The sequence below is a fragment of the Stigmatopora argus genome, chromosome 16, assembly GCF_051989625.1.
Source record: "Stigmatopora argus isolate UIUO_Sarg chromosome 16, RoL_Sarg_1.0, whole genome shotgun sequence".
Classification (NCBI taxonomy): Eukaryota; Metazoa; Chordata; class Actinopteri; order Syngnathiformes; family Syngnathidae; genus Stigmatopora; species Stigmatopora argus.
Genome location: NC_135402.1, coordinates 3,269,204 through 3,288,617, shown reverse-complemented (window position 1 = coordinate 3,288,617; position 19,414 = coordinate 3,269,204). Strand labels below are relative to the sequence as shown.

General features: G+C 40.2%; 3 protein-coding genes and 1 long non-coding RNA gene across 15 annotated transcripts in view; 2 read left to right on the top strand and 2 right to left on the bottom strand.

The window, feature by feature from the left end:
* Positions 1 to 4,270, top strand: part of agpat2 (1-acylglycerol-3-phosphate O-acyltransferase 2 (lysophosphatidic acid acyltransferase, beta)) — a 79,275-nt gene extending 75,005 nt beyond the window's left edge. For 3 of the 6 annotated variants that reach the window (XM_077622172.1, XM_077622173.1, XM_077622174.1), the window contains 5 exons: positions 206 to 339; positions 1,020 to 1,195; positions 1,272 to 1,367; positions 1,565 to 1,637; positions 1,725 to 3,616. In XM_077622172.1, coding sequence (XP_077478298.1) covers positions 206 to 339; positions 1,020 to 1,195; positions 1,272 to 1,367; positions 1,565 to 1,637; positions 1,725 to 1,879 — 634 coding nt within the window. In that variant the 3' untranslated portion in view covers positions 1,880 to 3,616. Of the gene's footprint in view, positions 1 to 205; positions 340 to 1,019; positions 1,196 to 1,271; positions 1,368 to 1,564; positions 1,638 to 1,724; positions 3,617 to 3,823; positions 3,846 to 4,099 lie in introns of those variants that run through there. The other 3 variants (XR_013305434.1, XR_013305435.1, XR_013305433.1) reach the window with 3 other exon arrangements.
* On the bottom strand, positions 3,630 to 8,892 carry egfl7 (EGF-like-domain, multiple 7). Of its 2 annotated transcripts, none has more exons than XM_077622175.1 (8): positions 8,690 to 8,892; positions 6,869 to 7,067; positions 6,673 to 6,792; positions 5,473 to 5,585; positions 5,250 to 5,396; positions 4,424 to 4,491; positions 4,098 to 4,251; positions 3,630 to 3,917 (listed from the first exon to the last, which is right to left on the bottom strand). In XM_077622175.1, the coding sequence occupies exons 2-8, from the start codon at positions 6,934 to 6,936 to the stop codon at positions 3,898 to 3,900; spliced, it is 690 nt and encodes a 229-aa protein (XP_077478301.1). In that variant the 5' UTR covers positions 6,937 to 7,067; positions 8,690 to 8,892; the 3' UTR covers positions 3,630 to 3,897. The 2 variants fall into 2 exon arrangements, with proteins under 2 accessions (XP_077478301.1, XP_077478302.1); XM_077622176.1 differs by lacking the exon at positions 8,690 to 8,892 and adding an exon at positions 7,687 to 7,841.
* Positions 4,454 to 18,796, top strand: LOC144090565 (transcription factor 7-like 1). Of its 6 annotated transcripts, XM_077622166.1 has the most exons (17): positions 4,454 to 4,521; positions 4,623 to 4,718; positions 5,268 to 5,358; positions 6,129 to 6,213; positions 7,545 to 7,635; positions 9,712 to 9,872; positions 11,298 to 11,390; positions 12,778 to 13,037; positions 13,117 to 13,281; positions 15,298 to 15,667; positions 15,798 to 15,875; positions 16,134 to 16,195; positions 16,261 to 16,335; positions 16,889 to 17,042; positions 17,330 to 17,446; positions 17,514 to 17,547; positions 17,700 to 18,796. In XM_077622166.1, exons 10-17 carry the CDS (start codon positions 15,317 to 15,319, stop codon positions 18,026 to 18,028), a joined length of 1,200 nt encoding a protein of 399 aa, XP_077478292.1. In that variant the 5' UTR covers positions 4,454 to 4,521; positions 4,623 to 4,718; positions 5,268 to 5,358; positions 6,129 to 6,213; positions 7,545 to 7,635; positions 9,712 to 9,872; positions 11,298 to 11,390; positions 12,778 to 13,037; positions 13,117 to 13,281; positions 15,298 to 15,316; the 3' UTR covers positions 18,029 to 18,796. The 6 variants fall into 6 exon arrangements, with proteins under 6 accessions (XP_077478292.1, XP_077478293.1, XP_077478297.1 ...); XM_077622167.1 differs by lacking the exons at positions 4,454 to 4,521; positions 4,623 to 4,718 and having other exon boundaries at positions 4,995 to 5,358; positions 15,301 to 15,667; XM_077622171.1 differs by lacking the exons at positions 4,454 to 4,521; positions 4,623 to 4,718 and having other exon boundaries at positions 4,995 to 5,358; positions 17,703 to 18,796.
* Positions 13,034 to 13,991, bottom strand: LOC144090571 (uncharacterized). Its single transcript, XR_013305437.1, has 2 exons — positions 13,935 to 13,991; positions 13,034 to 13,292 (listed from the first exon to the last, which is right to left on the bottom strand). It is a non-coding gene; the product is annotated as an uncharacterized LOC144090571 (long non-coding RNA).
* Positions 18,797 to 19,414: the final 618 nt, after the last annotated feature.

Below are 19,414 nucleotides of genomic sequence, written 5' to 3'. Positions count from 1 at the left end.
TTTTTCTGCTTTTAGTTATATATATTTTTTTGTATTTATTTTATTTTATTATTTTAAGTTCATAAAAATGTGAAAATCCATGCTGAAACTTGTAAGCGGAAGCCACTCTTGCTATTAGGACTCGGCCACTTCCATTTTTGTTGGCCCTACTTTAAAAAAAAAATACTGTGAATTTTGATGCATTTTTTCCCCTTCCTGTGTTCAGGATTATCCGGTCCCTGGTTCGGCACGTCAAGTATTTCCTTGGACTGCGATTTGAAGTCAGCGGCTGGGAGCACCTCCAGACCCCGGGACCCTATGTCATCATCTCCAACCACCAGAGCTCCCTTGATGTTTTGGGTAGGTGGATTCCCATTTTTTCCCTGTTTTTTTCCCTTTTTCAGCCCACTTTGTTGTTGAAACAAGTTCTTCGTAGCAGCAGTCCTGTCATACAAACCAGGCAAATGGCGGCTAACCGTCAATTACTTTAAAAGCATCTTTTGAGTTGTCGGACTAATCAATACATTCATCAATATGAAAGCGTATGTCATCCAGTCTTAGCGTGCGCCTGCCAAAGATCTTTCTTACATGCTTTGACACACCAAAGGCGGGTGAGATTTGTGAATGTTATTCCAAGCCATTCAAAAAAAATAACGTACAATTGATTTATGAATATTTCGTATATGGCTAACATGCTGTAAATCACTGACGCTAATATTTCTTTTCAATAAAGGCCAAAATGAAATAATTTGAAGATAAATGAAAGCAAACATATTTTATGTATAAAAACACTGACATTTCTGGATTATTTTTAAAAAAAAGCTGATTTTTATATGCAAATTTGCATATTATATACACTGCAGCTCACTAGCTAAAAATCCACAGATAAGCCACACTGTACTATAAATTAGGTTCAGAATGGAAAATTAAAGTCAAGTTTTCCCCAAAAAAATAAGGTACATTTAAAATAATTTACTTTTAATTTACCAATGACGCTGCTGGAAAAAATAATTTAACAAAAAACTTCCTTCCTCCGACAGGCCTGATGGAGATCCTACCCGACCGCTGCACCATGATCGCCAAAAAGGAGCTGATCTACGCCGGCACGGTGGGCATCGTCTGCTGGCTGGGCGGAATCGTCTTCATCAACCGCAAGAAGACCAGCGACGCCAAAAGCGTTATGGCCGACGCCGCCAAAACCATGTTGGACGAGCGGGTGAGGGCAGCTCAAAAGGTTCGGCCAGTGTTAATTGCTAATATCTGCCAGTTCATACTGTTTTAACCTTTTGTAGATCCGTCTGTGGGTCTTTCCTGAGGGAACGCGGAACCAGAGAGGAGATTTGTTGCCCTTCAAAAAAGGCGCATTCCACTTGGCTGTGCAAGCGCAAGTTAGTACCTTTTCAAAACGGCACGTCACGTCGCAAAAGTTATGTTTTGCCACTAGATAGCAGTAGACTCCTAATTAACCCGAGTACTCGAGGATTCATTCTTTCGGGAAATTATTGTCTTATTTCGATTTCATTCCCTCTCCACGTTTTTTTAATTAAACTTAAAAAAATCCCTACAGTTTAAATTTTATTTGCAGGCTCCAATCATCCCAGTGGTCTTCTCCTCTTACGGTAACTTCTACCTGCGTAAAGAGAGGCAATTCAAATCGGGTAAGTGCTACTTTTTCTTTTTTTAAATCCCAGGCCATGACTTTTGTAGTAGTACTCGAGTACTTTTTCGCCTGCTGTGAAACACAGGGACTATCCGGTTGAAGATCCTCCCAAAGATCGAAACCAAGGGCATGACGTCGGAGGACGTGGCGTCCCTCGCCGACAAATCCTTCGACGCCATGCGCTCGGCCTTCCTGGACATCTCGACTTTGTCGCGCCCAAACGGGCCCATCAGGCACTGAGCGCCCGCGCGCCCGCCATTTTCTCAACCCGAGCCCGCTGACACTTATATTCCTGGTCACTATCCCGCTACGGGGCGAAGGGGCCACGTTTCGGTCCAGGTCGGCGCAGTCCCGACCCTCGCGGTGTCTGCGAGCGGAGTGACGGACGGCTGGCCTGCTCTTCGGACCTGCGTGTTTTTTTTTGGTTTTTTTCGTGCATGCTTTTGTGCGCGTTTCACTTCAGATGCTTTTTTTTTTCCTCATGTTGCCTTTTTGTCGGGGTGATTCCTGGATGCGGCGGAGGGCCGCTCGACACTGACTTCTTCGGATGCGCCGGGAAGTGGAGGTATGGAGAGTATTCATTAACTCATTGGCTGCCATTGATAGCTGGATTTCCATTGCATGGGAAGTCCATTGCCATGGCAGCCAATACATTTTTTTCCTTTTTTTTAGGGGAAATGATCTTTTGCTAAATACCACAACGCATACTCTGTGAATACAAACATGAACATTTACTGCCTCTATTTTGAAACGGATGGGACATGCGTCTATTGTCAATGCCGGCCAAAAAAATTGTGTTTTTAAACTTTTTTTTGCTAACTGCCATGACACATACTATGAAACCAAACCTAACTCTAAATAGTTTTTTTTTGCCAAATATCTTGTCTCATGAGATTTTTTTTTGTAAATAATATTTTCGATATATATATATATTATTTTTTTCATATTTAGTTCAGGACTGTTATTTTTGGAGTGCAAACATGTCTTATTCAAGACTTTTTGTCCGAAATGTTATTTTATTCTGATAATTTTCCAACTCTTCTCTCATTAGCTCCCATTGACGGCAATAGACATCCAATCTATATTAAGTTTGCCGCCAGACATGCCAGTTGAAATCGATTAGACGTCTATTGCCTTTAATGCCACGTGTTTTTGAATTTAACAAATTTAGGCCTTATGTTCTATTTTGCGAATGTACCTCTGGAAATTTGGGATAAGCGTGTAAGCTACTAACTGCATCTTAAAGTGTCATTTTTTTCCCCCTATGTTTTTGGAGTGGGGGGCGGTGCTTAAAACGTGGGCTGACGTCATTGCGCGCTGACGTCATTGCGCACTGACGTCATTGCGCGCTGAGCTAGCGTGCATCTATTGACTCAATGTACAATATATAGCCGGTTTGACGAGTGACGCTCGCCTGCTTTTGCTTGTTTTACATTTATGATTATGACACAATGTAGGAATAACTTATGAATCTGTTTATTACATTTTTCGGTTTTCTTGAAAATAATGCTATTTACACAATATGAGCATTCAATTTTTTTATCTTTTCCCCAATAAATAACAACTAAAATATAGTTATTTACAAAAGTATTACTTTATTCTGGTAAGATTATGAGAAAAATATAAAAATCTAGTACGTATGGTGCTTTAAAAAAATATGTGTAACGCATAACACTCTTGGCTTCAATATATTATTGTTTTGTCAACTTCTGGTGTTTTAAATGTCAAATAGCCACCCTTAAGAATTAAGAATACAAATTCTGAAAGGAAATTGATTTTGTTATAATTTTTTTTTCACCAAAGCTATTAAAGACTGGCATATATCATGCAGTGTTTGCGTGTGTGTGGTCCTAAGCCCCTCCCCATTCTCAGTATTCTAATATTGATGATGTCGTGTTATAAAATGGGGTAAATGTGAATGCCTTGCAAAATATTTCAATAAATTTTGATTTCATTTTTTTCATAATTTTAATGAAATCTTTTGTCACTCTGTCATTGAGTACTTTTATTAGAAAATGTCACAAAACATTACAAAACAATTGAATTTTGCCATTGAAGATCATGTTTCAATGCCTATGACGACAATAGACCCCACAAACCAAAGGTATTGGGCGTCTATCGCTGTCAATGGCAGTCACTGAGAAAAACAGATAATACAAAAATATCAAAGATGCCCTTTTACAGTGCCCCTGTGATTTGTGCGACAAGTGGACTCGACAACCAGGTGAGTACAGTCTCCATGTTGCTTAGCTTTTTTGCTAGTTTTCCTGGCAGGAACCTAAAACGAAAGGGAAAGTGTTATGGAATGAACTATTTAACTTTCAAAATATAGTAACAAAAATGACATTCATTTTGGCACTTTTGGTCTTTCGTAGCAAGTTTGCCATTGACTGAAAATATCATTACTGCCATTTTTGTCACTGTTGTTTTCATTTTCCCGGGCTCGTGCTTGACTTACAGCTTCCCAGACGTTCCTCCAGGAATCCGATCTGCTCGCTCAGAGAGTCGATGCGATCCAGCTGGCGGAACGAGTGCGACAGCAAGGTGGGGCTGTTCTCCAATACTTCTTCCCGAAAATCGCTGCTGTACGGCGCCAGCGCCACCTGCAGCTTCTAAAAGGCAAGAAAGCAGATGACAGGAGTATCCAAACTGCGCCCATGTAAGTATTATCGACACCAGCCCGCACAAGAACCTTAAGTTCATCCTGCATTTTTTTCCATTCTCAGTTTTACCACTAGATGGAGCTAGTCACTGTTAGAAAAAAAAAAGTGATTTTTTTTTTACCTTCTCCAAAAGTTCCACTCTCTCTTTCAGGCTCTGCACTTCCTCCGTCACATTCCCGGGAATGACGCCTGCAGGGAGCGCAGCGTTAGCGGACGGCGGTACGGAGAGCGACCCTAAAACTGCCAAATTCTCGAGTAGTTGCGTGGGAAGGAATGTACAACGCTGACTAAAAATAGATTATTTTTTCAATCTCTCCCAGATGTTTGCCATTGCTACTGATGGACCGGGACCGCCGTCAACTCGTACTCAGACGTGATAGAGTTGGAAACGGGACCAGCTGGAACCAAAACCGCAGGTACTGGCCAACCAGGCCAACAACAACAACAACAAAAAATAGTAATAATATTTGCGCAATTGGCAAAAAGTTCATTTTTAATTTATGGACTGCCATTGACGGCAACAGACATGCAATCCATTTCAAGATATGGGACAGGGAAACATTTTTCTGAAAAAAAATGATCGTAATTAAATAAATTCAACGTACTATAGTATTGTAAAATATACACATAATACAAATAATCCTCTTTATATATTTTTTTCCTTCTCTAAAATGGTTAAAGGTAAGAAATCAAATATTAAAAAAATAATAATGACATGCAAAGTAATGGAGAAAGCACACGTTGTTCAAGCTTGTGAGCTGTAGGGGGCGCCAGTCGCAGTGCATTATTACTCACGGTACGAGTTGAGAGCGGCATAGCGCGTACCAAAAGTAATAATGAGCCGCGAAGCTGGCTACGATCTCTTCTGCGTCTTCTCAGTCTTGGCACAAAAAACTAACAAACACCAAAAATGCTAACTTGTCCGTCTGTCTGTTTCCTCGGCCTACCTGACGATGGCGCCGTAGGGACAAAACGGCGACACCCACGAGCATCTTCGGCCAGGACAAAGCCCGGACGGCATTCGCATCGGAAGCTCCCGTACGTGTTGACGCAAAGGTGAGCGCACGGATGCCCATCGTGGCACTCGTCCACATCTGGAAGGTAAAATTTCAAGCGTCTTGCACTCCTCTTTGGATTGACCCGAAATTAAAATGCTCCAATTAGCTTTACCTTGGTTACAATTAAGCGAGTGAAAACGGCGCCATCCCCGACAACACTCGGGATAGGCGTCGGAGAAAGACGACAGTCTGCTCACTTGGCGGTATGCCACCCTGTACGCCGTCCTGTAAGGAGAAAATACAAATATTACAGACAGCATGATCCATTTGACATAAAAAAAATACCTAAAACTCTATACATTTAAATAACTATTTAGTGGTCTGCATGGCAGCGAATGAACAAAATCAAAAGCATATACCTGTAAATGTTTAAATTTGATTGATTATATAGATACTTTCCTTGAGGATTACAGAATGGCAATATTTACAGGTTTAAAAAAATAATAATTGTAGAATGTAATATAAAAATAATTATACTGCATAGTCTATATCATATGCAATCTATTTTTCAAAACTGTAAATGGGAATATTCTATTTTTCTTTTTTATTTAATAAAGCTCTTAAATAAGATTTGAAAAATAAAAGCAAGGCTTTTGTATTAAAAGGGTCATAAAATATAACAATATTTTTAAGATCAACAATGCTTCTGATCTGTTGAGAATTAAAATATTTGATGATTCATGACTACGATAATCAATGACAATGACAACTACAGAAATCAGATGTAATGTATTTTTCTTTTCTTGTTTTTATTCATATGGAGCACAGACAACGTCGAAAAACAGTGAAGTGTGCCTTCCATCCGCCCTTGAACCTCAACCATTGAATTCACTAAGATGGCCTTCATCAATAAGTAAGGAAGTGCTTTGATTTGAAATTTTGGGGGGAAATGGGGTTAGCTGTTGTTGGAATCAGGTAGCCAGGAGGGGCACCACAAGAATAAACAATCGGGTCTTGAGCAATCTCAGTGGGCGGACATTTCCCGTGCTTAAACAAAATACTCGATAACAACTCCAGATTCCACTTTGACCCACTTTTGTGTGCATGAGTGCATGCTATCTCATTTGTCTTATTAAGTGTACTTACGGTAATGTTTTTTTGGAGGAAAGGGACTTTTTTTATTCCTTTTCATCAGAAATCAAAATTACTCTTAGGCCGTCGTTATTGACGATTATAGGCATCTAATTGATTCTGAATAGAGCTCCAAACAATATATGTTTGATTACCTCCAAAATAGTCGTTTTCGTCAAACAATTTCTATCATAATCGCAAATTTCCCATGTATTTTTATGTGGGGCGGTAGGCAACTTACTTGTAAGTACTACAGAGGCGGTGACCCTGACACATGGCCATGTAAGGCGTGTGTAGGGGCCGGACGTATGACTCGGTCGCCATGACAACGTGCTGGTACCGGCCACCGCACACCCTCCTCCTATAGGGAGCGAATGATACAGTTTCAGCGCCGTGCGATCGTCGTCAGCGAAGGCTAATGGATTCGTGTTTTTTACCCGTAGTAGTGAGCGTAGGATGAGCGCGTGAGCACGAGGAGAGCGGCGAGGAGCGCCGTCTGGATCATTTTGCTCTCCCACGACGTTCCCTCGCTGGCTCGCTCTCACGCTCTTCCCGGCCAACAAGAGGACGGGCGGGGTGGGGCCAGGGGGGGTCCCGGCTGGCCGGCCGGCTTGGAATTTGGGACTGGAGGACCACCTGAGACACAAACACGGGAATGTCGGGTTATTAGTAACCACTAGAGGGAACTGATGTGCCATACTTTAAGATTGTTTGGCTTCTTTAGATAGATAAAGAGCCCTGTGATTGGCTACCCACAGTTGGCTGGGATAGGCTCCAGCACCCTGCACGATCCTTGTGTGTATAAGCAGTAGAGAAAGGCCTTTCAATATTAAATTAAATGGCTTTAAAAAGAAACTATTTGAAATTAGCATGCAGTATTGTTATTGACATCTTTTAAAATATATCATTTCACCAGAGATTTTATTAAAATTTTATCAGGAAAATGTATATCAGGAATATTAACATTTGTACCCAGTATTTTAAATATTTTAGTTGATTTAGTTCATATTCAAAATCCACTATCAACTATTCGATCCAAATGTGCTCAAAATTTTCTAATCATTAACCAAAAAAGTATTTGACATTCGCATTAACCATTTCTCCTCCAAACAGTTTCCCCTTTTCACCACACGAGGGCGCCCCTTCTTTCCTCCGCGACTCACGTTCAACTGTCGCGTACACGGACGAAGACTACGTCATCCACGTACGTACGAACCCACACACACGCAGTAAGAAGCATGCACAGAACTATCACCGTTGCCGTGGGTTAAAAGTCCAAAAAATAGCAGGAAAAAAAACACCCCAAAAAAATGAAATCCAACAGTCTCGCTTCCGGTTAGCAGTCCAATTCCGATCCACTCGTTATAATCCCATTAATAGTCATTCAATCCAATGTGTATTTGTGTGTGTACGTGTGGCTGGTCAACTCAGACTGTCACGCACACGGAAAGCATGGGGGGTGATGAAGGACCTCCCCCCACTTTAAGACGCCCCCCCCCCCCTTCCCCTCAGCACCCGCCTCCCCCTACGGACCGGCTCGTTACGTCATCCACCCGTTATCGTCTCAAATATAAAATTGATCAGTTAGAATATCAACACTAATAGATCAATTGGACAGCTAACCCCCCTTATTAATTTCAATCTAAATGATACTTTTAAAGAGATGTTTTAAAGGCCTATTTGTCATTTATTGTTATTAATAATTTGTTAAAAGGGGATAATGCTAATTTTCTGTTTGGGGATTTAAAAAGTAACATTATGAAAGTTTGAAATAGTTGTTTCTAATACATTTTTTTAGATTGTCTATTTAATGCTGAAATATTTCTCTCAGTCATAATGGTAGTTTCTACAGTAATATTTTACTAGATTTTGTTTTCTAAAATTAATTGTGATATTTTTTTAAATGAATACATGCCTTAGCGCAAGCATTTTAAAAAAATATTTTTATTTTATAGTCACTTTCCATTATTAACATTATAAAATGCAATTGCATGATCCATTTTGAATATTTGAGTAACTTAAAGACAAATAGATGTTATTACTAATATTTTCTTACTTTTTTCATAGTCATTTATGTATTTTTGACTTAGAAATATATAGTTGTAAAGTTATTGAATCTTTTTTTCAAATTTACACAAATGATACTTTTCTCTCTATCACACCAAAATTTTCTATTTTTTTTTTTAATCTTTCAAGTTTCCGTGCCCAACTTCTGAACCAGAATCTGTTTTCAAAATAAAACGATCATTTTCTTTTACCCGTGGACGTGCAGGCCATGACGTGTGTGGGCGCGAGCCCTCGCCGTCCCCCTCCGGCCACGGCCCTGCGACCCCTCTGCCGCCCTCGCCATCGCGGTGCCGTCTGTGAGATGTTCGCCGCTGGTCCCGGTGGCGTCGGTGGCGTCGGTGGCGGCGACGGCGGCCTTCCTCCTCTGAGCTCCAAAATGATCTCTGGGCGTGTTTCCACTTGCTTTTTATGCCACGCTTCCTGTTGCAACTCAGGCAGGAATCTCGCGGACAATCCCCAAAGCGGACTTCCTGTCACTGTTGGGCCCTAATGATAAAAAAGAGGGAAAAAAAGAGTCAACCAGTGCACAATCCCGCTCCCAATCTTCCACTAAATGCAACATGCTAGCACTTTTGTATTGGTTTTATAACTCCATTGACGGGGTCACACGTCCAGTCCAGTCCGTTTTGACTCCGAGAATCGAAGGGCGCTAAAATATCAGCATGAATGGCCACTTTTATTGATCGAAATCCGTTAGACGGCAAGCAAATTGTAGTAAAAGTTGTTTTATTTTGGCGAGATGAAACCAACCATTTTTTAAGCCAGTACGTGCAAGCGATAACTTTGCTAATCAACATTTTCACCTTATAAAAACAACCTTTTCAGAATATTCACATTTTTTCTGAGTAGTTCTTAGTACTTTGAAAAAAAAAAGCAACTATAATAGTCTTATTTGGAGCCTTAATAAGCTGTATACTTTTACAAATAATTGTTAATATTTCAGGGGGGTGAAAAAAACTAGCCACTTACACAATAAAAGGCTTTTTATGCCAAAAAACACTAAAATAAGCTTAATGATCTTAAGTGTAAACTTGTTTAAGTGTCCATTGTATATATATTAGAGTTGGAACTATTGAATAAATCTATTGAAAGGCAAAATAGCAATCATCTTTTAGAATGACTTTTCTTTTTCCAAAAGAAAAGTTTTGATCATTTTCTGCTGCAAAACTCAAAAATGTCAATCAAAATTGATCTGTATTTTCTATTGTTGTAGGTGAAATGGAATGGAAAGTGTTAATTGTATGACATCAATTGACTGGACCTTCCAGTGGAATCTGCTCCGTCGAATTTCAAATCAGTGCCGAAGAAAGAAAGAGAGAGAAGAGGCTTATTTCCTTCTTTGAAATCCAAACAGGCATCAGCAGAGAAGGCGAGGTTAGCGTCCATGCCGCTTCCTCTCGCACAGGAAAAAGGAAACGGCTGCGAGAGCGAGATCGGCGCGCCGACTCCCCGCGAACAATGCCGATCTGGCTCGGACAGGAAGCGGATCTGCGTCAGTCACATTTGGGGAAAAGGCCCAGCGACGCTGACCTTGGACCAGGGCGTCTCAAATGCAACTGTTCAGGAATGGGCCGCAAAATCCGCCAAAATTTACCAATTCACTTCACTCACTTTGAAAGTTAAAAATCGGCATACATCATTCCAAAAAATAGGAATCAAGAAGTCTAAGACCATCCCAGTTCTTGTCAGAAATGATGATAAATCTATTTATTTACATTTAGCGCGCACAGTCCTCCCTAGAAGCGACCGTTGGATCGAGAACTATTTTGTGAAAGACAGAAAGTAATTGTCCCATTTCCCTCGCCGGCTGTGAACCAATCACAGGAATCACGAGCGCTGTCCCGTTTATTTTTATTTTTATTTTTTGCTTTCCGTCCAAACAGGACATCCTGCCATCCAAGGCCTGACACCCGCTACCTCCATCCCCCTCCCCCCCCCCCCCCCTCCACATTTCAAGCCACTTCAGGGACAGCCAAGGCACACTTGTCTAAACCCCCCCACCCCCCTTACCTCCTTTACTCTGGTGGTCCCGGCCGACCGGCACTTCCTGGCGTAAAGAGGGGCTAATTCCAAACTTACGTGCAGCCGACCCTTGACTAATATTGCGCATATTTAGCGAGTATAAGTTGTAATCTGTCAAAACAGCAGCCTGCTTTGCAATTTGATTTGCAAAATTCCATCGAATATGGCCCGCACAAGAAGCTTAAATTCACCTAATTTCAGTATTTTGTTGACTAAAATCATCCAATGAGAGGAATTGAGCTATCTTAGTTGGGATTGTTTTTCAGGGAAAAATATTAATTATGTATATATTTCAATATTCTTATACCTCTAGAGCAGGGGTGTCAGACTTGGGTTGGTTCACGGTCCGCGTTAGCGTCAACTCGATTTCATGTTTGCCGGACCATCTTAGATATATTTAGATTTTTTTTTTATAAATGGATTAAAAACCCTGAATATTCAGTTTTTTTTAGATCTAAAACAATGTTTATTTTAGCTTTTTTTATATATATTTTTAGATTTTACAAAATGATTTTTGAACTAAAAACACAGAAAAAATGGATTAAAAAATTACAATTATTGATTTAAAAGGGGGAAAATCAGGAAATTTAATATACATCTATACTCTTTATTTTAATTTGATCCGAAAACAGAAAGTCGGCACTCATGATTTACTTTCCCGGGCCACACAAAATGATGCGGCGGGCCAGATTTGGCCCCTGGGCCGCCACTTTGACACATGTGCTCTAGAGTATTTTCTTTCCAATAGCCCTTAACTAATTCCCCTTCCATTGACAGTTCTAAACATCCAATCCGGTTCAGGCGGGAAGTCTGAACCTGAGCGATCATTTCTCACTGCCATTGACGAAGATATCGTCATCATCAAAAGAGGTAATATCGATCTTTTTTTCCCAATTCCCATCCTCTGTTTAACAAATAAAGTGGAGATTACTGTTTCCTGCCGAGGTCGCCAAACTAAAGTATGCTAAAAACCAGACAAATAATACAAATGATCACATGTAGTACATAAATGTTTAAAGGGGGGCTGTGCTGTTTTATGCACGACTTCCTAGAAATCCCAACTAGCTCTCCATGTGTTAAATTATGATTTTTTTTTCTGCCCTGTAGCGAGCGGCTCGGGGGATTTGAACTGGGCTGGAGTCCTGCCAACATTTGCTGACAGCTTGACAGCTTTTGTAGGGAGCCAAACGGCGGCCAAAAGCTAAATGTTTTGAATAGCTCTGTTAGCACGTCACCAAATAGGGGAAGCCAACGCTAAGGATGTCCAATAGCATTATACTGAAATATGGGGGGGAAAAGATTTGGGGAAACCTAAGCTTCCCCCATCTAGCAAAGTTGGTTGTCAGAAATTGCCATACCTTTGTTTTGAAACCGTAAACAGACCGAAGCCAACGTCTAGGAATAGAGGAGATTGTTGCCTGGTGTCTGTTAATTGGATTGGATTGGATTGGATTGGATAACTTTATTCATCCCGTATTCGGGAAACTTGGTTGTCACAGTAGCAAGAGGGTGAGGATGCAGAAATAGGAAAGGCATTTTAGACATAAATAGATAGCACTACGTACCAGAAATTCCCACAAATAGAAACTTCCCAGGGTTTGAAAATATAAACACGCTGAAATTAAGAAGAGAAGAATGGCGTCATGTGAATAACCAATAGGAACCAGAGACAAGGTTCCTGGGGTTAAAAGACTTAAATCAGGCTTTTGTTGTCGCCACTACTTACCAGAACGTAGTACATTTTAAACTGTATATATATATATATATATATATATATATATATATATATATATATATATATATATATATATATATATATATATATATATATATATATATATATATATATATATATATATATATATATATATATATATATATATATATATATATATATATATATATATATATATATATATTCACACTGTCAAAAAGGTCAGGATAATCACAACCAGAATAGTGCCGTTAATCACATTAGATGATCAGTTTTATTCATTATATAAGATTGTTTATGTAAAAGAGCATATTTGTGTTTATATTTTTTGAGTACTTTTTTTGCCTTGTTGAAATTACCACTTTACTTCTAACTCAGTTACATGACTATAATGTGCTAGCATTGTTAAAGTTGGGAAAGTGGCGTTATAACTTGTAACTTCCTCACACTTCTTATGTACATACAATACATATATGTATATGCATGTTGTGTTTTGTGTTTTAGAACTTAATGAAGTTGTTTTGAATGCTTTCACCACCACAGGAGCGACATTCCGGGCCTCGAAAATAGCGGCAGAAACAAAGACGGGAAGTGATGTGAGAGCACTTCCCGCCTACTCCCCTCTGGATTTATCTGGATCCTGCAGACCGGACTCCCCGTGACCCCCCGCGCACCCCCTCGCCGACTGCTGCCCTTGCAACAATAACAGAAAAAAAAGCCTTGCAAGTCATTGACGCCCTGGCTCGAGAATGTCAGCCTTTCTTTCCGCCCCGCACGTCTTCCCACGTACAGCAAGTGATCAGGTTTGAAACATTTTAATGAGTACCACATTAGTTTGGTTTTTGCAGGACACAAAGTCAAAGCACGTGATTTTCCTTTCAGGGCCCACAGCAAACGATACGATGGCCGGTTTTGTCCCCCTCGGTCTTTTAGCGCGACTCTTGGGGGAAGGACTGGGATCTCAAAAGATGCTTGAATGCATCTTCTTATCAGCGCTTGGCTCTTGTCAGTCCGTCTGGGATATTTGCGAGGCTTTGTCTGGTATCGGTGAGTGTCTGCTAGGGGGGTCAGGGGTGAAAGTGCACAAGAGGGGGAGGTTGAATGAGGACAAATGAAAAGCATTGCCACACTTGCAAAAAAAACAGCTCATTCCTTCCAATCAAAATTCAAACTGAAACTCATTTTTTCAAACCTTTTTCAATTTCAAATCAAAATGAGCAAGAAAGACCACCTGTTGGCATTCTTTGGATGAATGAAATAACTCAAAATGTCATTGATATTCAATCTGAGGCTTGAATTTGAAAGTTTAGCCAGTGGGGCACATATACTCTTTTTTTTAGGTGTTCTTATGAACTATCACAAGCAGTTTAGCGCATTTTGTGTGCTAATACTTGGTCTGTAATTTAAGTAATTACAACAAAAAGTAAATTTAGAAAAACCTTTTAAGTGAAATGAGTCAAAAACTGAAATTGTCTTTTAAATAAAGTTTTTTTTAAAGGTAGAAGCAGCAAAATAAACCTTACGGATATAACATTTCATTATTAGATGTGTTAAACTCAATTTTCAGTTTGGGATTTTAAAAGAAACGTTCATGTAATATTGGCAATATTGTTCGATTCCTGCCATCCTGCCAGTCCAAATGGACTGGACGTCAATGGCACCCAATGCATTACTTAAACAGAACTGGCAGTGATTCTTACCAGAAATCATTTTTCGTCACATTAGTATTACAGATTTATACACACATTAGTACCAGCCCGACGCCGCCCTCCTGTGGCTGCCTCTGAAATGACACGCAAACCATGATTGTTATATCTGCAGGAATTGCGTGGGAATGCAAATTTATCTTAAATGGAGTCACCCATCACAGTCCAAATAAATGAATCGCCAGCCAATTATTTAATTTCATCCTTTAGAGTTTTAATGTGATGGCAGATGTATATTTTAGCCTGCTATTCAACAAGCAGTAATTGCAAATAATGAGCAAACAAGAATATTTGTTCACATTTCTTGCCGTACTTTTGACGACTCGGGTGACGAACTCCCAGTTGCCATGGCAACCCGCTTCCGATCGTTGAAAGTGGACTTTTCTTTCAAGTACAATATACAGTGAAAATTTCTCGAAAGTATTGTACAGTATTTCCATCTCGTCTGTTAAACCACTCAAAGGGTTTTTGTAGACCAACTACAATAGGTAAGATGCTAAATATGTGGATATAAAATAAGGAAAAAACAAGTTTATCGCACTTGCTTACCGTTTTAGCTAACTGTTAATAGAACATCTCATCTAAAAGTGTTACATCTTTCTTTAAAAAGTTGAAATTTGCCGTTTATGTCAAGTAGAAAAAGGCACACGTAAATAGTTTTGTTAAAATATTCACAATAGACCGGTAACGTCAATGCTAGTATTTGTATTTTATTTATTTATTTGTGTAAAATGATGGTTTGCGCTAAAAGTCTGGACGGGCCTCACCTGTCCAGAGCATTTTAATTCCTTCGTTTCCCTCTCGGTGAATATTAGATAAAAGTATGTATTTGTGTGATTTCTCTCTGCTATCCGCCGTTTTAGTCTATGTGACGTCACACACGTCAATTCCAATGGGCGCATAATTGACGCTCGTGATTTCCGCGTTTCTATAAAAAGGCAATGAAATGGCGACAAAATCAGCTTTTTATTCACATAACTTCACATCCAGTCAACACAAGTCCAAACAAAGAAAAATAGTATTACGATTATGAGAATAGTCCAAATGTAAAGTCGTTATATTATGAGACTTAAATCTCACATTGTAATATTACAGGATTAAAATGATAATATTATGAGATCCAAGTTCTTTTGTTGCTTATTTTGACATGACCTGACCTCTTTTTACTCCTTTAAATTTACTTAACTCAATTGTTTATTACAATATTAAAAATACAACATGTTTTTTTAGACCACCGCCCCTGAAAGTGTTCCTAAAAGTACAATTCGATTAAAAGATCGATGGCGGCTGATGGGTATTTCAGTTTGAAATCGTGCTGCGTACTAAGAAAATGTGTGTGTCCATCTGTGATTGACAGCAGAAGTCGGGAGCGCTAGATGGAGAAGCTGAGGGAAGAGTTCGAGCAGATCGTGGGCGAACTGGAGTGGCAGGACGTGGCCGCCACGCTGCAGGAGTTGTGCTCCAACGTCATGTCCGAACCGAATCCCAACACTTCTCCTCACCTTCCCAACCAAAACCCCTCCTCCGCCCACGCCCTGTCGCCCGTATTCGGGCTGTCGCTGGACGCCCGCCACCCCCAACCGGCTCGCTTGCCCACCCGGCTCCCGTTCATCCCGCCAGCTCAGTTAGTGGCGCTTCCCAGTATGAGATACGGGCCGCAGTTCAATCCCTACATTATGCAGCCCTTTTACCTCAGCCGCCAGCCGGGCGGTCCTTTCCGTCACCAGGTAAGGAGCCCCAAACTGAAAAACATGCTATTTCCAATTCAGGTTCCCTTGACATATTCTGTGGCTACTTTAATACACAGACATATTTTCATTACTAATGGTTGAGACCCTTTTTTCCCCCTCTACGCAGTTTTTACCGTGCCAGGTACCATCACATGTCGTCCAAGGTCAGGGGCCCTTCACCTTCACCAGTCCGCCAACGCAGCCGGTACGCACACACACATGCACACGTACACATGCACACGTACACACACACACACACTGTCCATTTGTTGTTGTTACAATTTGAAATGCTCCATCAGAAAAATAGGAATGTAACTGAACATAGAAAGTTTTGAACAAGGGGACGTATAAAATAGACTATTTTATGTCCCCTCGGGAGCTTCTTCAAAGTAGCAGCATGAACAAATCCTTTGAAAAAAAGTAAACGTTGATATCTATTTGACTTTTTTTTTTGTGTCTGCAGAAAAAAAACTTGCCTGTTGTGCCGCTGCCCGAAGGGGCCACTCTGCGCGCCGTCGGAATGCTGTGAGTTGCTCAAGCGTAAACAAAAAAATTGTGCACAAGATGTTGACTTGATGTTTGCCTCGTAGGAACGGCGAAGTATTGTACGCGGCGGTGGACGCCTCGCAGGCCGCGCCTCCTCCCATTTCTGCGACATCTTTCACGTAAATCTCTTCTATTCCAATATGACTCTGACCTCAGCGTGACACAAATAATCAAAAACAAACTCATAAGCTGCTATTTTGTTATTTTGTTAGTTAGCCTAAAATAATCGAAATTTTAAAAAATGAACTGTAAATATTTTTTACATTTTTTTTTTTATATTATTGTTCTTGATAGGAAAAAATGCTTATCTTTGCAGTACATCCTAAATATTTGCAAACACCTTTTGCTATGGATATAATGAAACATAATTGTTTATTTTTTATTTAAATTAATAACGTATATATATTTTAATTTTTTTTTTTAATATTATAGTAATAATGATAAAAATAAAATATTTATCATTATGTCCATATTTTCTCAATTCATCTGTTCAGCTTGCAATTACACATTTGGGAGTAAAATGTAAATAACAGTAAATAGGATATGATATAAACACACACGAGCCGATGAGTCCAATTGCAAAATAAACAATGATTGACGGACTGTCAAAATAATGGTTTGTGGCAGTCCTACATTTTAACGTGTGTACTCTTTATTTTTTTATGCCCCAAGTGCCAAAAGGACATGCAAACGACGACGCAAGCTTCCCGGCGTCAAAAAGCCGCCCAACGCGTTCATGTGCTTCCTTCGGGAACAGCGCCTGGCCATGAAGACCCAATTGGAGAATATGGACAGTGCGGCTGTCAATAAGTTGCTGGCACAGCTGGTGAGTTTTATTTAACCCATTCAAAAACAGATCTTTTTTTTATTTATTTTTTTAAAGCAAGGCTTTTTTGACATTGTAATACTATGAGATTAAAGTTGTAATGTTATGAGAATAAGCTCATACTTTTTAATAATAGGAGGTTAACGTCAGAAAATTAGGACGTTAAAGACGTAGTATGACAAGAAAAAAGTTTTTGGTTGTTTTTTTCTTTATATTTAGTCAACTTGGGCAGAAAAGTGCCCAACTGATTTACTGTTTTTTTCAATTTCAACATGATGTTTTGGCAGTGGACGTCGCTAAACAAAGAGCAGCAGGCCAAATACTACGAGCAGGCCTTCGTGCAGAAAAAGCTCCACGAGCAAATGTCATCCGAAGCATCCAGCGGCGACCAAGACAAAAGCCAAGTGCGTTGACCTTCCCGTTCAAACTCCAAAAATCACTTGTCATATTTCTTGTCCTTTTTGTGTGCAGGGCCCAAAGAACAAGAGGCAGCGTGTCAGCACAGGTAAGCTACTTCACCACTGGATTTCACCCTCGTCTTATCATTCTTGCCGCACAATTCGCCAACTAATTATTAATCAAATCTTTTTGTAGTCTATTAACGCGCTACCATTAGCTGTCTTGCTAAAAGCTATCATATTTGTGCATTTTTGGTAGCAGCCCACAACGAGGCCAATGCCTGGGATGCCGCCGCCGCCGACGGACCCGCCTCGTCCCCCTCGTCCTCCCCCGTGTCCCCTTCCTCCTCTTCCTCCTCACTCTCACCTTCCTCATCCTCCTCCACCTCCCCCGCGTCGTCCCGATCGTCTTCCCCGTCCTCGTTGCCCGAAGCCACGGCCGAGGCGGACGACTGCGCCGCCTCGCCGCCCGCCGCCGCCACGACGCAGCGCCCTCCTTCCGACGCCGACAAACGCGCCAACTCGGGCGACGAGTCCGACATCGACGGCATGGACGCGCAACTTCTGCATCTACTCGGATGCTGTTGAGAACAAAAGGCACACCGTCAGCATTTTGTTGTTTGTTTATTTCCCCAAAAATATGAATGTTTTATGAGAACTGTGTATTTTTCCATTCCCTATTTAGTTTTTATCCCTTGATGCCTATTGGACCAAATTAGGCCCCAGAGATGCCTGCTGTTGCTACTGGTGGGTTGGAATCATCTATTATGTATTTTAATGAACTTTTTCAACTTGTTACAGCATTTAGGTGAAAGAAAAGGCTGGAGGAAAAAGATTTTTTTTTAAATCTATGTCGAATCTAGCCGGCAAGTGGTCCTCTTTGTTTATTGGGTCACTTTATTGATTTCTATTTACTTTCTAAAGAGCAGGTGATTTCCTGTTAATGTGCTATAAATGTAGTTAACCCCTTATTGGTGGTGGAAAACTTGGTACTGGTTTTGGTACATTTCGGAGTCACTGCATGTATTTTTGTGGTTATTTATTGGCTGTTTAATGTCTAATTGGGAATGAATGGATCCACCGAAAAGACAAGCTTTCCCACTCTTGCTAAAAAAAATATTTAAAGGAAACGCGAATTATTCAAAATTGTTTATTTTTTATTTTTTTTATTATTATTTTTTTTTTTAATCTTATCTCAGTTGGATAGGGGACCACAATACACTTGAATGTTGCTAAATCACACAAGTGAATTACAAATCGGCACAATATTTGTGTAGAACTGTGCGCGGCCTCCAGAGGGCGGCAATGTCAACTGGAACTTTGATTATGGCCAAAGAAGTGTGCTTTTCAACCTCATTTTGTGGTGGTGTTATTGTTTGAACGGATCGTTCACACCTGGTCGACGGCTGCAGGTGATTAGAATTAAAGCATGCAAGTCGCCCAGCGAAAATCAACCTCGTTTTTGCTTCGTTTGACCAAAATGTTCAACAATATCTGCTTTCTTGTGAAAACATCAAATCGATGGGAAGGTTAGGGTGTTAAGTTTGTTACGTCCTTACTTGAATTCATTCAAGATCTACAGTGGGACCAAGTTATAGTTGATAGCGATTCAAACCGTCGATCCGTGAGTTTTTGCTTTAAATATTGGCAAAAACTTTGCAAAGATGTTTTCAATCTGTTGAATCTCACCTTCAACATTTACAGTAAGTATAAACTTTTGATTTTTTTTCTTCTTGAAATGTACAAATTACTCTTAACATACTACTAAACATTCTGACCAAAATGGCCGCACCCTTGCAAAAATGAATCATAGTTTGGTGTTATTCAACTCTTGTTTTTCCTCTGGGGGCAGTTTTCAGAAAAATCTGAATAGTCTGGACATTGGGTTTTTTAAAATGCATGTACTTTTAAGTATTAACCAATTCAGTCCCAATGTACGAAAGCTGCAATCTCCCAGGCAAATTGGATTGGACG